The sequence below is a fragment of the Fundulus heteroclitus genome, chromosome 16 (assembly GCF_011125445.2).
Source record: "Fundulus heteroclitus isolate FHET01 chromosome 16, MU-UCD_Fhet_4.1, whole genome shotgun sequence".
NCBI classification, from domain to species: Eukaryota; Metazoa; Chordata; class Actinopteri; order Cyprinodontiformes; family Fundulidae; genus Fundulus; species Fundulus heteroclitus.
In genome coordinates, this window is record NC_046376.1 from 490,600 (window position 1) to 505,503 (window position 14,904).

The 14,904-nt window shown below is 40.8% G+C and overlaps 1 protein-coding gene across 1 annotated transcript; it reads right to left on the reverse strand.

Moving 5' to 3' along the window:
* LOC105932723 (perforin-1) lies at positions 1-5,640 on the reverse strand. Its single transcript, XM_012871980.3, has 5 exons — positions 5,625-5,640; positions 2,433-2,969; positions 2,179-2,317; positions 1,881-2,092; positions 1-931 (listed from the first exon to the last, which is right to left on the reverse strand). The coding sequence occupies exons 2-5, from the start codon at positions 2,963-2,965 to the stop codon at positions 52-54; spliced, it is 1,764 nt and encodes a 587-aa protein (XP_012727434.3). The 5' UTR covers positions 2,966-2,969; positions 5,625-5,640; the 3' UTR covers positions 1-51.
* Between the last annotated feature and the right edge of the window lie 9,264 nt (positions 5,641-14,904).

Here is a 14,904-nt window from a genome sequence, read left to right on the forward strand (position 1 = left end):
TTTTTTTTTTTTTTTTACAGTAGACAGCTGCTGATAAGTATAATAGCGCTTTTATAAGAGCTCATGTGTTTGCCTCTTAGCAGTAAAAGCCTGCTTTCTCCAGTAGGTCGAATAATCAGACACCGATTGGTTGACAAACACCCCCATCTGGAGCAGCATGGGCTTTGGAATGGGATGGGCGTGCCGGGACACGTAAAGCTTCTTCAGACTTTGGTTCATGGGCGTCGGTTTGTACTCCGTGCATGAATCACCGCCCAGACTCGGAGCACATTTCACTTCCAATTTGAAGTACAGCCGGCCGTGATTCAGATTGCAGACATCCTGCCTGGTGCCGTTCTTCAGAACCTGATCGCACGCCCCCAGCAGGTCGTCATCCCAGCCGTTGTCCTGGTCCCACACTTCAAATCTCACTTTGTTCGCTGCATACAGATCCACCGAACCCAGATCAAACACCTGGTTCCACTGTGGGTTGTTGTTGTTGTGGATGACCGGGGTACGGCGCTCCTTGCCGTTGTAAATGACTTTCACAAAGCCGTCTGTGGATGTGAAGTAGTCTCCCCACAGACCTGTGGCCCTCTGCACCGTCACAATCACCCGGGCCATGCCCTTACGGGTCGGGCAGCAGTCGCCGTTCACCGCCACGTCGTTCTGGCACTGGCAGACGCAGCGATCCCTCGAGTCTTTTCTGCAACGCTCGGAGCAGTTTATCAGCAGGCCTTTTTCCAGGATGTAGTGGGTGATGGCTGAGCGCAGGTTTAGCCACGTTGTTGTGTTAGCCGGCAGCAGTTCATGCAGAGAGCCCAGGGAATACGAGATTATGTCGGGATTCTGGGGAACCGTGTTGAGCCATTCCTTGTAGGCCGCCGGGTCTTTGTTAGCAGAGAAGAGAAGGTCCGGCTCTGTGGTGTGGCCCCCTTTGGTTTCTGTGAACCTGTGGAGAGGTTTCCATAACCACTGAGTCAAAGATTAGAGACACAACATCAGGAATATACGTTCATTTAAGGTCTTAAAGTGCGAAATTCACTCCTTAAAGAGTTCCTCAGGTTTTTTTGTCACAATTAAATGTTCAGATCATCAAACCAATGATAAAATCAGACAATAACCTGCGGAAATGTATAAATGTAAAATGTAGTTTTCAAATGATGACTTTGTTCATCATCAGGAAGAACCGACCCGGCTCGAGGTAAAAAGTAATCCCAGGCCTGATCATTTCCAGAGCTGCAGAATCAAGAAATCGCCCAAACAGAACCTATCTGACGACATGAAGTAGGCTAAATGATCTCAAGAAGCAACACTTCACTACAGAAAACCCCTGTTATCATCTTCAGCTGTCACTTTATACACGTTGTATTAATTAATCCTGTATATTCTTCAGTGATGGTATCAAGGCTTTGGTTGATTGTATCTTTAATACTTTATCAGCTGGTTCTGCTGTTCTTTATATCTCTCTTTGCAGGTGGAGAAGCAGACTGAGGATGTTGTTTCCCTTTTTTTGTCCTCTTTTTTTCACCTTTTCTCCTTTTTTTCTCTTCTACCTTTTTGTTTTAGTGTCCATATAACCTGACATATTCCCTGCATAAATTATAATAAAGCTACTTGCATGTAGAAATCAAGCGGAACATATGGTGAAAGCAGTAAGTAAAATCTGTTGGGCTCTATGTGACATTAAAACAACAATTGTTAATGCTACACTGGCAGACAGGACCCTATAAAAAACAAAGAAGAAGCAACACTTCTCCTCCTGATGCAAAGAAAGTCAAGAATGAATGAACTTCTATCAGAGAAGAGTTACAAAGCCACTTTCTAAGGCTTTGGGACTCCAGTGAAGAACCCTGAGAAGCATGGTCCACCAGTGGAATAAAGAGGAACGTTATGCACACCTGTCGTTGAAGAGGCTGGAGAACGCTGATTTGCTGTCTGACTTCTGAACGTCCCTCTTGCAGTGCTTGGATTCAGTTTTGGCGGTGACCCTGAAGCTTGCAGACGCCTCGACCTCCAGGCACATCTGCACCTCCTCTGAGGTGAGCCCGTTGATGCTGGCCTGACACTGACGGATGCTGGTGACAGACTGAACGGTTCCCCCTAACTTCACCTAGAAAGACACGTTCACACACGTTCAGCAGCGTCTGAGAGGCGACAGCTTGTGTTGTTTAAAAGGCAGCGGCGTTGTTCTGTCACCTTGCTGATGTAATGGGTGCCGTAGGTGTCGATGAGGCTGTAAAACTGCTCCTTGCTCTCTGGGCTGTAGACAGGGGGAAGCTTCTTCACGGCTCCTCTGAATTCCTTGTGCAGTTTGGGTGAGTCGGACACTCGGTAGCTGATGTGGGCGAGTCAGCAGCAAATGAAGCAGTAAAACGTGTGTTTTTGATTTTTTCTCTGACAGGACAACATTTGGCAACACAGAACATTCACTCGAGTTCTCGTCCTCCTACCTGTAGTACTCGCAGGACATGCCGATGGTGGCGAAGCTGAACTTGTCGTTCTTGGTTTTCTCCATGGAGTAATCAGCCACTTTGGAGTGGGTTCCGGCCAACATGAGCGAGGCGCCTGTTTTCACCGTTTGAAAGTCTAAGCTCACTTTCCAGTTGTTCTCAACAGAGGAAGACGTGGACTGGACCAAAGACTCGCTGGATTTGTGCAGGCTGGAGGACACCTTGGAGTTGCAGACCTGCTTGGCCCTCCAGTCCTGCACAGACAGGGGCAGCTTCTGCATTTTGCTCTCCATGTAGGGGTTGATGCAAAGCGTGCATTTTTTATTCCTGCGTCTCCACGTGTCCATGTTGAGCACGAAGGCTCCTTTGCGCTCCATCTTGGTGACATCAAAGCCTTCGCCCGCTAGATTGGAACCTGGAGCGAACTCAGCTTCCTGGCACTGTTTGGGCGTCCCGACCGTGCACGACAGATGTGCGCACCGAGGCAAGCAGAGCAGAAGGCCCGCGCAGATGTGCAGACGCAGCAGCAGCATGATTCTGTGGATTCAGACATTTTACTTAAACAAATGCAAAGCCATTAAAGCAATATACCACTGGAGTTGGGCCATTATAAACAAGCTGCTATTTACCAGCATTTTCTCCTCTGATCAGCTGTTTTTTATCATACTGGCAGTTTTGTTGTCTGTTCATTATGAGGTTTTGATCTGTACTTTATGTCTTTCTGAGGTTTTTTGGCTTTAATGAATCAAATTTAAAAAACCCTTTCATACCTGTAAACATGTCAGTTTATGCACCGGTTCTTAAAGCAAGGCGTATGCTTTTATCATCGTTGTATTTAATTATTTCTTCAAATTTTGAAGATAATATTTATAAAAAAAAACACCAAATATATTAAATCCCACGTGTAGTTTAATCTTAATATTCATTAATTACTGAAAACTTTTGTCAGACGATGAAACATGTCAGATTATGATTAAATTAAATTAACTTTACCTGACTTTTTGCTGGGGAATGTTTTTCACTGGAGTCACAGAACCACATTTCTTACCGTAGAGAATCAAACTAACCATGAAATGTACAAATGGATTGTTTGCTGGTAAAAAAAAAAAAATAGAAAGAGCCTTAAGGAAAAAAATATATATAATATAAATTATGAGTATGAAATGAGTGAATAATAATTTAAAAGGCAATATAGGTTTATTTATATAGTACGATTTATACACCAGGCATTATTTTTTACATAAATTTAAAGGGAAGAGAAATAAATAATAAATATTAAAGCACTAGCCTTAAAAGTATTAAAAGACACAAATGCTTCTTTTTCAAATTAAACACGATCATTAGTCAGATTATTTGATCAAAACAAATTTTAAGCCTACAATTTAAAGGAGCAGTTTGTACGCCTCTAAAGCTGCGTTCACACCCAGTGTGAAGAAAGCGAATGGAGCGACTGATTTTCATGTTAAAAGTAAAAGAGCGTTCAGGAACGCGAACGTCGTGAAATGTGCGTCTAGACTAGAGCGAAGCGTAATTTCAATCAAAGTTGCTTCTCCTTTATTTAAGCCCAAAATCTTTTTTAAGTTTTACATATTTAGACAGTAAAATTAGACTATATGTCTATTGATTAATGATGGCTTTACTGACTGAAGACGGCTGTAGTATGTGTCCCAGAGAGAGATCCGTCCGTGTCAGGCTGAATCGATTACGACAGACAGATTAAACGCCAAGACCAACGGCAGGCGTTCAACGGGAAAAATGATTTTAAGTTCAGTGTGAACGTACTTTTAGGTTTTCAGGGAGTTTGATTCAGGCCTGAAGAGCATGGAAACTAAATGCTGCTTCACCCTGTTTAGTCCTGGTTTCCAGAACCAGAACTAAACGGGTCTCTGAAGACCTGAGGGGTTCTGCACGGTTCATTTTTCAGAAGCATCTCAGAAATGCCTCCCTGCCTAAAACCATTTTTTACTTCATGAACGAAGCAGGGATTTAAGTAATTGGGGAGATTGGACCTAATTTCCAGGTGTTGTTCTGGACCGTTGAGTTTTTAAAAATTTGTTGACTTCAGACAGACAACGAAATACGTCTGCGTGTCAAGATTTAACGAAGTCCAGGGTCCAGTTACACCAGAACCTCCTCGCCTTGACCATAGATCTGCATGCAGATCAGACAGCCGGGGACAATGTGACCATGAGCGCTTTAAAAGGTGAGCAGGGAGATGGGAGCGGCGTCTCTGGGTCAGACCTGGGATCCTCCTTTGCAGATATGAAACATTACTTCATCTGTTAATCTTGATCCCCGCCGGTCGCTCCGTTAGATAAATGACATTTTTACCGTGCGTCGCTCAGGACTAAACTACCAGCTTAATTCACATCATGTCCCAACGTAGCTGCGTTAATCTCAGAGTAAAGAGGACTGTGGCAGAAGCCTTTGGGAGGAGCTGCAGGGCTTTAACAGCCGTCCTGTGGTTGTTCAGCTTTAGGTCTGAGTTCAAAACGACACCGAGGTTTCTCGTGTTCTCTGTGGTCTCCAGAACCAAATGAGTCGGGCCGAGCGCTGATCTCCATCCCCAAATTACAAAAGCTAAAACAACGGCTTCTGTCATTTAGTGCGGAAAATGAAATACGTAAATATGTTGCCTTGCTTTTTCAACTTTGTTTTAAACAAACAAACAGGTTTGAGCTGACAAGGAAGTGTTTTTGTTTTTTCAGCGGAAGACGCTTTGAGAAAATACGTCTAAAGACTAAATCCTCGTAGGACTCGTAGACAACAAAGAACCCACAACTGAAGCCCCTCAGAGAGTCCTTTGAATTAAGTTGCTGTTTCACTTTGAGTCACCGTTTGGCAGGTTTAAAAACACGTTTTAACATACAGACAGTTAAAAGGGATTGTTTGTGGGAATCAAAACCCTCTAAACTTCTGTGTAAACCACTTTATTTGGTCTTATTACTACCTACCAGCTCCCAGCCCTTCCCTCTCCAGCGTCTCGTTTTATTTACAAGTTAACAGCTAAGTCCTTGAGTCAATTTAAAAAAAATGTCAGCATATATTTTCTTAATAACTAACATATTTTAGAATTCTTGTAATTCTTTTGTGTTGCCTTCACAACTTGAAATCATTAATCAGCGTTAGTTAAAAACAAGATGTTTTCAAACGGAAACCGTTGTGAAGAAAGTGCCGTGCCAGAGACCCTACCTTTCCGCCAGGGCTTCACGCTGCATACATCAACACTGAGCTTCACACGCGGGGCTTTGTCATTTAACCGGCTCCAAGTGGACGCAGAGCAGCCCCTTTCCAAGCAGAGGCGTGAATTGAATTGTTTTTTTTCTCACCTGGTTTTGGTCTGTGGCCGTGGTGACAAATAGGAGCAACTGAAAAGATGTTTGTGTACATTGTGTTGAACCATATGGAAAACTGGGGAACTAACAAGTACACCACCTATGGTCAAACGGTGTGAAACCCTGAGAACCGTGTTAATTGCTCAGAAATTCGGTATAATACCCTGTAGATCAGGGTTCATCTGCAGCTATGCATTGTGAAATAAAGGCTAGCATGCTGGGTTTCTACTGTTGCACGATATCTGATGGTGCAAAAGACTCTTACAGCTACGATATTTAACCAAATAAGGTCTTTATCAGCTTGATGTGCAGAAAAGAAGCTCTAGAGGTCCAGGCCTGTGCATGACCTGGGATTCATGCTCTTCATTAACAACTTTTTGACATGTTAAAGATAAGTTGCATCAACCAGAGCACTGTCTATATTGTTCTTTTTAAACTTTTCTACACCATCATTAGCTCCATCCACCATCAACCTACACATGCATTTTCTTTTTATTGCCAAAAGCAATCCATGCTAGGATGCCACCTGTGCAATGCGTCCAGTTCTGAAGTATTAAATAGTTCACAGCCGGCTGTTAGTGGTGTTATAGTGAAGTTAAAGTGATTTGGAACAATAGCAACTCAGCTACTAAGTGGCACGCCACATGAAATCAAAGAATAGGGTCATCAGCAGCAGAAGCTCAAAGTACACACAGATCATGAACTTCCTGCAGGTCATCAGCTGCAGGCCTCCATAATTCATGTTGATCTACAGTCCCGCTTATTAATGTGTGGAGACCTTCATTGAATGGGTTTGCATGGCTGAGCAGCTGCATCCAAGCCTTAAAGCTACAGATGGTAATCCTGTTCAGAAATATTTTTGTTATACTGGGTAAAGTGGTCCTTCCATCCTGACAGAAGTCGACACATTAAGTATTTAGAAAACAAAAGGTTAACAATGAGATCTCTGTGGAGCTGCAGGCCTGTACAGAACGCTGACCAACCTGCCATTGGGACCGAACAGCAGGGATTGGTCAGATTTTTGCTCCTGCTCTTCTAATGTTTATGTATCCGGTTAGCGTAACTGTTAGCTTAATGGTTAGCTTTGGTGTTAGCCGTTGATTATTGCCCAGCTGTTCTCACTTTGTACTTTAAACATGGCTGAGAGTTGCAAGAAGCAAACTGAGTACAAGTTTATGAAAAGAAAAGGAACGCCTGAGTAGAAAGAGAGAAAACAGAAGTGGATCTGACAGATTTTTTTCCTGTGATCCCCCTGAGGAGCGGTAAAGCAGGTAAGACGGTCTTACGTCCGCTCAGTTATTTAAAAAATGGGACTTGGAGAAGCTTCCAGAAAAACTGCCGCCTCTACCTTAAAGCCTGGTTTATGCTCGGTGCATCCACAGGGTCCATGTTTCAGTCTTTTGGCTACATTTTTTGCTTTTATTGTCTACAGCAAAATTTGTCTAATTAAATTTTTTTGTAGTTCTTCTTTGGAATCGTGTAGGCCAGGATTTGCCTCGCATCATCCGTGTGTGTTTCCATCACGTTAAGACGTCTGAAAGCGGCGCAGCAGTCCACAGCTCCTTTCCTCCCCGGTAGAGTTCTGACTGTTGACCTCATGGAGCAGGAAGCTTATATTAGAACATTTTGGACGGAGACGTTGTGATCTGAATCACAATCAAGCGAATGAGTGCAGGTTTGGCAGTTACCAGGAGAACGGATGCTTACCTGGCTGCCAGTGGTGTCAAAAGTACACACATTTGTTACTTAAGTAGAAGTATAGATACTGCAGTTTAAAAACACTCTGGTAAAAGTTGAAGTATCAACTTGACCTCTTTACTCAAGTAAAAGTGAAAAAGTATGTGCTCCAAAAACTACTTAAAGTATAAAAGTATAAAGTAACCTTTACAAAAAATGCCACTATATGAATTGAAAGCTTAATTAAATTAAGCTTAGTTCTACTGATTAGTTCTACATGTGGCCCAAGACACAACATAATCATTAACCCATTAGTCAAAGACAAAGTCACTCAAGGAGCATGTTCTCTCTCAAACTTTATTGGAATTTAATTCCAAACAGAGGTAGTATTCAAGCCTGCAGAACTGCCAGAACATAAATGTGTGAGTTCCATCAAATACCTAAGGTAAACTATACCCTTTGGTGCAAAAAACATTCTATGTAGTTTGTGTGTGGAGAGAGAGAGAGAGAGAGAGAGAGAGAGAGAGAGAGAGAGAGAGAGAGAGAGAGAGAGAGAAAGAAAGAGAAAGAAAGAGAGAAAAAGAGAATAGCTATAGAATAGCTAACCAATGAGTGTTTGCGTTATATGACTCATCCAATTACACTAGTTCTCACTAGGTGTGGATGGCGCCAATGATCTGCATTGGATGGCGCACATTACGTGAAATAAATATTTATAAATTTTAAACTGAAGCCAAGAGTAACGAGTAACGTTTGTTTTAAAAATGTAAGGAATAGAAAGTACAGATACTTGTGTGAAAATGTAATGAGTAGAAGTAAGAAGTAGGAAGAAAAATAAGTAATGGAGTAAAGTATAGATACCTAAAAAGTGTACTTAAGTACAGTAACAAAGTATTTGTACTTCGTTACTTGACACCTCTGCTGGCTGCTTTGCACCAGGCGCAGAGCGGATCATGGTGTTGGGTTGTTCATAAACAGTTGATCCCTTAATCCGGTGAATTGAACTCTGAATGGTCGGCCATCTTGGACAATTTCATGGTTCCAACTTTGTGGGAACAGTTTGGAGATCGCTCCGTTCCTCTGCCAACCTGACTGAACACCAGAGCACAAAGCAAGGTGCATGAAGACGTGGAGGAGAGAGTTTGGTGCAGAATAACTTCACTGGGACACCACAGAGTTCTGATCTCGACCCGGTAGACCACCTGCACGGTGAATTAGAGCAGAGACTGCAATTCAGGCGTCCTTGTCCCACATCAGTGTCCTATTTCACAAATTATTTTTCAAACCTCAACTGCAGTGCTAACCTCGTCAGAAACCTTAGAACGTTTATAGCTGCACGTCTGAAGGCAGACGAGCAAATATGTTTGGCAGTAGGCCTTTCTGTCTATTCTATCTATTTATCCATCCACCCAAGTTACGCATTTAGACATTTTAGATTTTCTCATTCTGTATTTGTCCTTTGAATTTGAATTTTTACATTTGAATGAATTTTTTTTCAGACAGACAATTCTACCAACTCAAAAAAAGTGATCGACACAACTGCAAGAAAATTGCAATCAACACGTGCATATCTAATATGTTATAACATATTATATTATTATATATTATCTTATATCCATCGGTATGAGCACCAACGCCACCTGACATATCTGTGAAACCACTAATAAAAACAAAACAGGTTTAACCTCAGATGGGACCTCATTCTTAGGTTTTGATATTTTGTCTGTTTGCTGTGTTTTTACATGTTTAGCTTCTTCACTCAGTTCCCCAAAGAGCTGCAGTGCTTTCAGATGATTTTATTGACTGATGTCTCACCTTAAGTCCACAGAGTCCAAGCCCTGCCTAAAGCCCCACCTGTGATGACAAGGTGCACAGGTACAGGTACACCACCCCAGTTCATAATGTGTGAAAGCAAACAAAAACAAAGACATTTAATAACCAATCTTCATTTTGTCAACATTTACATCCAAAAGATCCCATGTTGGCTTTTTAAGTACAGCAGGATATTTAATTTCCCAATAAAGCAACTTCATCCAATAAAGCAACTTCATCCATCCGTCTGTCCTTCCAGGCCTTAAATAGTTGTTTCTGACGTTTGATCGTCTCAGCAATAAATCAAGACTTCAGCAGAATAAAAAACAGACGTGATATCTAGTGATGATTTCTTCCCATTATGTTTGAATTTGTTTGTCTCCGTGTTACCAAGTGCCAGAAAAACCATCTGCTGGATCTGTATTAAAAATGGGTTTATTTATTTTAATACCAACAGTCAGGAGGACAACAGCAGAAAAACAACAGATTTTGGCTACAAAAAGGAGCGTGAAGATACAAATTAAAAGCAAAAAAAACCTGAAGCCTAAAAATCCACAGCTGAGTTTCAGCAGCTTTGGTCTGAAGAATCCGGCTCAAAAAGAGCTTCGATGAAAAATGTGTTTCTGCTGCGTTTTCACCTCCAGCCGCACAGCTGCAGGGTGCAAGAACAAGATGTTCCCGTACTAATGGCTTCCTTTGTGTCAAATAAAGAGGATTATACTAACGAAGAACGCTCGTTTCTTCGCCTGGACTAAGTCCTTCTGGAGATCCTCCTGCGTCTTTAGGATTCTTCACCTCTGAGACACGTGAGCACATGCTGTGGGTTTTAACCTGAGGTTAAACGATTCTGAGGATATTTACTCACAGCGAGAGAAAGACTGGCAGAACCGAAAGAGTGACTGAGACTGTGAGTGGCCAGTAAATGCTGTTATAATTTCAAAGGCCTAGTCAGAGAGAGAGCAGAAACCTTTAGGTCAATATAAACTCCACTTTTCACTCTAAATAAGAACTGAAGTGCAGAATTACTGGGAAACCCTCATATAGGACCCTCCTACCATCAGAACCAATGAAAGCATTTTTGTTCTGGCCACCCTGAGCGACGGAGCATTTATCGGCCTTTATTTCATCTCTGGAGCGGAGCCAGCCTCTCCACAGCAGACGCACATTTCACATCCTTTTACTTGCTTTTAGGATCATGCATGTTGACTAAGACTTGTTCCACAGCTTGTTAACAGTACTTTAGATTTATCTGTCATCTATCCGTCCATCCATCTGCCTGTTTATCTTTTCATCCATTCAGGCATTTCTAGGCCGGTCGAAACACAAACCGTGTGGAGATAAACCACCAAGGTTAAGGGTCTAAACATCTCCACGGTCAGTAAAACTGATGTTTCCCTATCTAACTTCTTTTCTGTCATCTTTAAAAGCATAATTTCCACTGAGTCAATCAGCAAAAGAGACATTCTGAGAAAGCACATGTTTAAAGCTGCAGTAGGGAGTTCTGAGAAAGCCGTGGACCACCTTACAGCCACCCCCCCACCCCACCCCACCCCCACTCTCTCCACAGCCACGCAAAGCCACAGGGGCATTTATTACTGTTCTACATATTAGAGGGAAATCATAGTTCACACGTCGTAGAACACATTTAGGTTACACATCATATTTATTGATAAAATTAGTGTTCATGCATTACATTGATCGATATCAGCACGTCTACTGTGGTTTATAATAATGTTAAGCATGTAAATAAACTCAAACAGGAGTAAAAAAAAATTTTTTAAAGTTCTTGCTGGTGTTTCTGCATCCTAAATCTTGTCCTCCTGTACAGATTAATATATATATAGTTAAATGTGGCTAAGAGCTCTGCTCCAGCTTATCTTCACATCTACATCCTTCAACAAAGTGCAGAATTTCAGTTTTCATGATTTACTCCAAAACTCCAGGTGTGTAGCAGATGTCACTCAGTCTGTTTCCTCTCTCTGGTATCAGATGGAAGACGAGCTGAAAGGCAGAGATTATCTAAATTATTTAATAATACTTTGAAGTGATTTGGAGGAAAATGTGGGGCTGTAGCTACTTTGATGACTTGGAGTGGATTCTTCTTTTCTGTATTCCATCAATTCTTCTGTATGAATGAATTTCTCCATTGTGAGATCAATAAATACTATCTTATCTTATCTTATCGTATTTCTGCTTATTTTTAATAAACCTAATTCTGGTCAAAACCCATGTTAGATGACAAGAAGTGTGTCAGCTGTGCAAAAACTAATTATTAAACCTTTTTATTATACAGGTTTACATAACAAATGAAAGAAGCTTTGATAAAGAAGTACCAATAAACTGTATCTGATAAACATTTGGACAATGTGGAAATGTGCTGCTGTCCTAATGGGGTTGATCCTGGGCACCGTTGACGGTTCAGAGGCCTCAGAAATAATCCTGATCCCAGCCGTGAAGCTGTACTGGGAAAAAAAAGTGGTAAAACGTGTGGCTTTGAAGGAAATAATGGAAAGAATATTAGAAATACTGATTAAGATGTCAAGGATGGAACAAAGGGAAAAGTTTACAATGCAATTTATTATATTACAAGACATTTTTGCTTTGTACAAAAGTTTATATATATAGAGTCCACATTTAAATAAACCCTTTATAGGTTGATTGCCTTACCATGCTCAGCTGCATTTGGGTTCACCAATCACTCCAACAAAGGCATCAGAGTGGAAGGCTTCCTCTAAAGACACTGAAAGACGAAGAGAATGGACCTAACCAGAGAGAAAATTAAAAAAACAAACCAAAGAGCAGCCCCCACTTTGATTTCCATTTTATTCTGACAGCTTACCCGTCACACTGCAAAAACGGATCTAAAAGTACAATTTTCTTGAAATAAATGCATTTGTGCTTGATTTGAGCAGGTAAATAAGATTATCTGCCAATAGAATGGGTATTTTGATCCCTAAAATAAGATAATTAGATATACTGCACTAGAAATAAGATGATGGAGATGCGTTGTTATTTTAAGTCCAAAAATCTTATTGCATTAGCAGATAGTCTTATTTACCTTCTCAAATCAAAGAAGATTTTGACTTACTTTTAGTTCCCTTTTTGCAGTGCACCTAGCCAGCTCCAGCCTTCCACCGTTCCACTTCCCAGCTTCTGCATCACTCCATCACTGACAGGACCGACATTTCTCTGCTCACCACTCATCCGTCCCTCTGAAAACATGAAGATGGGCTGCAGTGGTATCAGTAATAACAGCTTTTTAGTTGCTGTTCTGCGGTTAGTGTTCATAACTCTTAATTTATTGTTCCGCCTTGTAATGCAGATCTTAATCTCAACTTGACCGCATGGTTACAAATTCTGACTGTGTGACACAAAGCAAATGCAAATCAACAATCCTGCAGTGGATGCCGACCTTGTGAAGGTTATGGCATCAGCGTACTGTTGTTCAAACATCTCCATTCAGACTCTTATTTTTGGAGCACATTGAAAATGACATCTTGTTACCCTGATGATCTTATCTAGGTAGCACGCTCCAGCAGTTCACTGAAGTTCGCCTCGTGCGGTTTAACTGAAAATATGAAATAATTACTCATCTTCACAATCACATTACTCATAATGTCCCCATATAGAGGCATGGGTGACGCTGATTGGCCGAGGAGGCCTAAGGTGGGCGGGACTTCACCGTGTCTGCACAGAGAGGCAGAGCAGGCCAACAGCAGAGACTCACACCGTGATGCAGGAGAGATTAAGAAAGTTTAGGCACTATTTTACGTTTGGTCAAGCCAGAGGCAACAAATGCTCAGCGTGGATAAATAAATAAATAAGTGTTGGTAGTGCTGAGTTTTAATGAAGGGTCAGAAATAGACCAAAGCTTATGCTTATTTGTTATTTGTTTTAAGTTGTGTCCATAACCTGGAGGCCTTAGTTTTACACGTTACTTCTTTAGTGGTATGCTGTCATGAATTATTGTCACAACCATGAAAATACTTGGAATACGTCCGACCTGGCTGTATTTTATTTTGTTATATTGCTTGAAAAGCATTATTTCATTTAATTCCAATCCCCATTTAATAGCCTGATAATGTGTAATAATGAAGTTCTGAAACATCTGATTACTTTTATTCTTTTATTATGAATAAACATTAAAATGACAGTGGTCATATCTACATAAATATATTGATGGATGCATTGACTCATTTGTCCCACCACGCATTAAAATGGTGTAAATTAGTGTGCATTGTGTTCAGATATTTGGTTCATTTGATTCATCGTCATGCATTTTACATTTGATAATTGAAAAAGCAATCGCTGTCACTTTGATAGTTCAGTCAGAGAGTTAGTGTTTTAGTTACTTTTTGGAGAAGTAACTAGTAACTATAGCTAGTTACCTGTTTAATTAACTTAATGCTGCAGACGACGCGCAGCTCTACATCACCATGTCACCGGGTGACTGTGAACCCATTCAAGCTCTGAGTAAAAGCTTAGAAGAAATCAAACTTTCTTCAGCTGAATAAAATCAAAACTGAATCATTTTTGGACCAACGGAGGAGCGATCAAGAGTTCATTTATACAGCCAGAAATTACACAAGTTACACCAATTAGGCCTGAAATCTGGGTGTAATTTGCTTTGCCTTCACGCTAATCTTTGTCTTCCAACATATTTTAAAGCTAATTCTGCATGAATCATTTTGAGCTGGATTGAATTTGCTCTCAAGAGGAGATTTGCAGAAAGATTAAAAGAGCGACTAAAATGGTTAATGATCTGTATATATGGTCATAATTGGTGAAGAGATGTAAGGGACTTTTTTTTTTAAAGCAGCAATGTGAAAACTGCAACCTTTGCTTATCTAAGCAGCTGCATGGATTAATGCATAAACCCTTGCCGGCACAAGAGAGACAGGAAATGACAAATTAAAATGAGAATATGCTGTCCAAACGTTTGCACTGCAGTTCTGTTCGTTCATCATTTCCTCTCCATATAGAGATGTGATAGTGGAGATTCTGTAGAAACACCAGTCAGAGCACAAGCCTAACCACATCTGATTAAAATGCAACATTTGTTTTGTCCAGAGCAGCAGGGGATCTTTTTCTTTTCTGCGTTTTACCCTAAGTAGTCATCAGGTCTGAGAAACAGAAGGAGAGACCAGTGGGTGGTCTGACACATCCAAACCTTCAACAGTGTCCTCTTTTTAGACAATTATAAACCATCACTTACTGCTTTTATATTGGGATTAAATTATCTATATGTCTACAAAAAATACCCCACCTTTAGGGCATGTTGGCATGTTTTTTTTTTTTCTGCTTTTTGAAATGTTTGTGCTTATGCATTCATACCAGTTTGTTTTATTTAGAATAGGAGAAGAAGTTACAAGCCCAGACAAATATTGTTATTAAAACATAATGAAAATTTATGCATTATACATTTCAGAAGTCCCCACACCTAACCATCTTCTTCTTCTTTCACAACAACACTCTTCATGTCCTCTTCATCCATCCATAAATCTCCTCTTTGGTCTTCCTCAAGCCAGGCCACCCGCCTGCCTGGCAGTTCTGGCATCAACCATGAAAAAAATATATATTTATTTTTAAAATGAAATCCTGATCTCATAATTTCTTTTATGTTTTTATTTCTTTCTTTTTTCCCCTAA

Bases quoted from the DNA above. Each gene is read 5' to 3' on its own strand.
- LOC105932723 (XM_012871980.3), bottom strand. From the start codon at position 2,965: ATGCTGCTGCTGCGTCTGCACATCTGCGCGGGCCTTCTGCTCTGCTTG. The intron at 2,318-2,432 runs GTAGGAGGACGA...CGCCCACATCAG, and splicing joins ATGTCCTGCGAGTACTACAG to CTACCGAGTGTCCGACTCAC. The intron at 2,093-2,178 runs GTGACAGAACAA...GTGTCTTTCTAG, and splicing joins GCACCCATTACATCAGCAAG to GTGAAGTTAGGGGGAACCGT.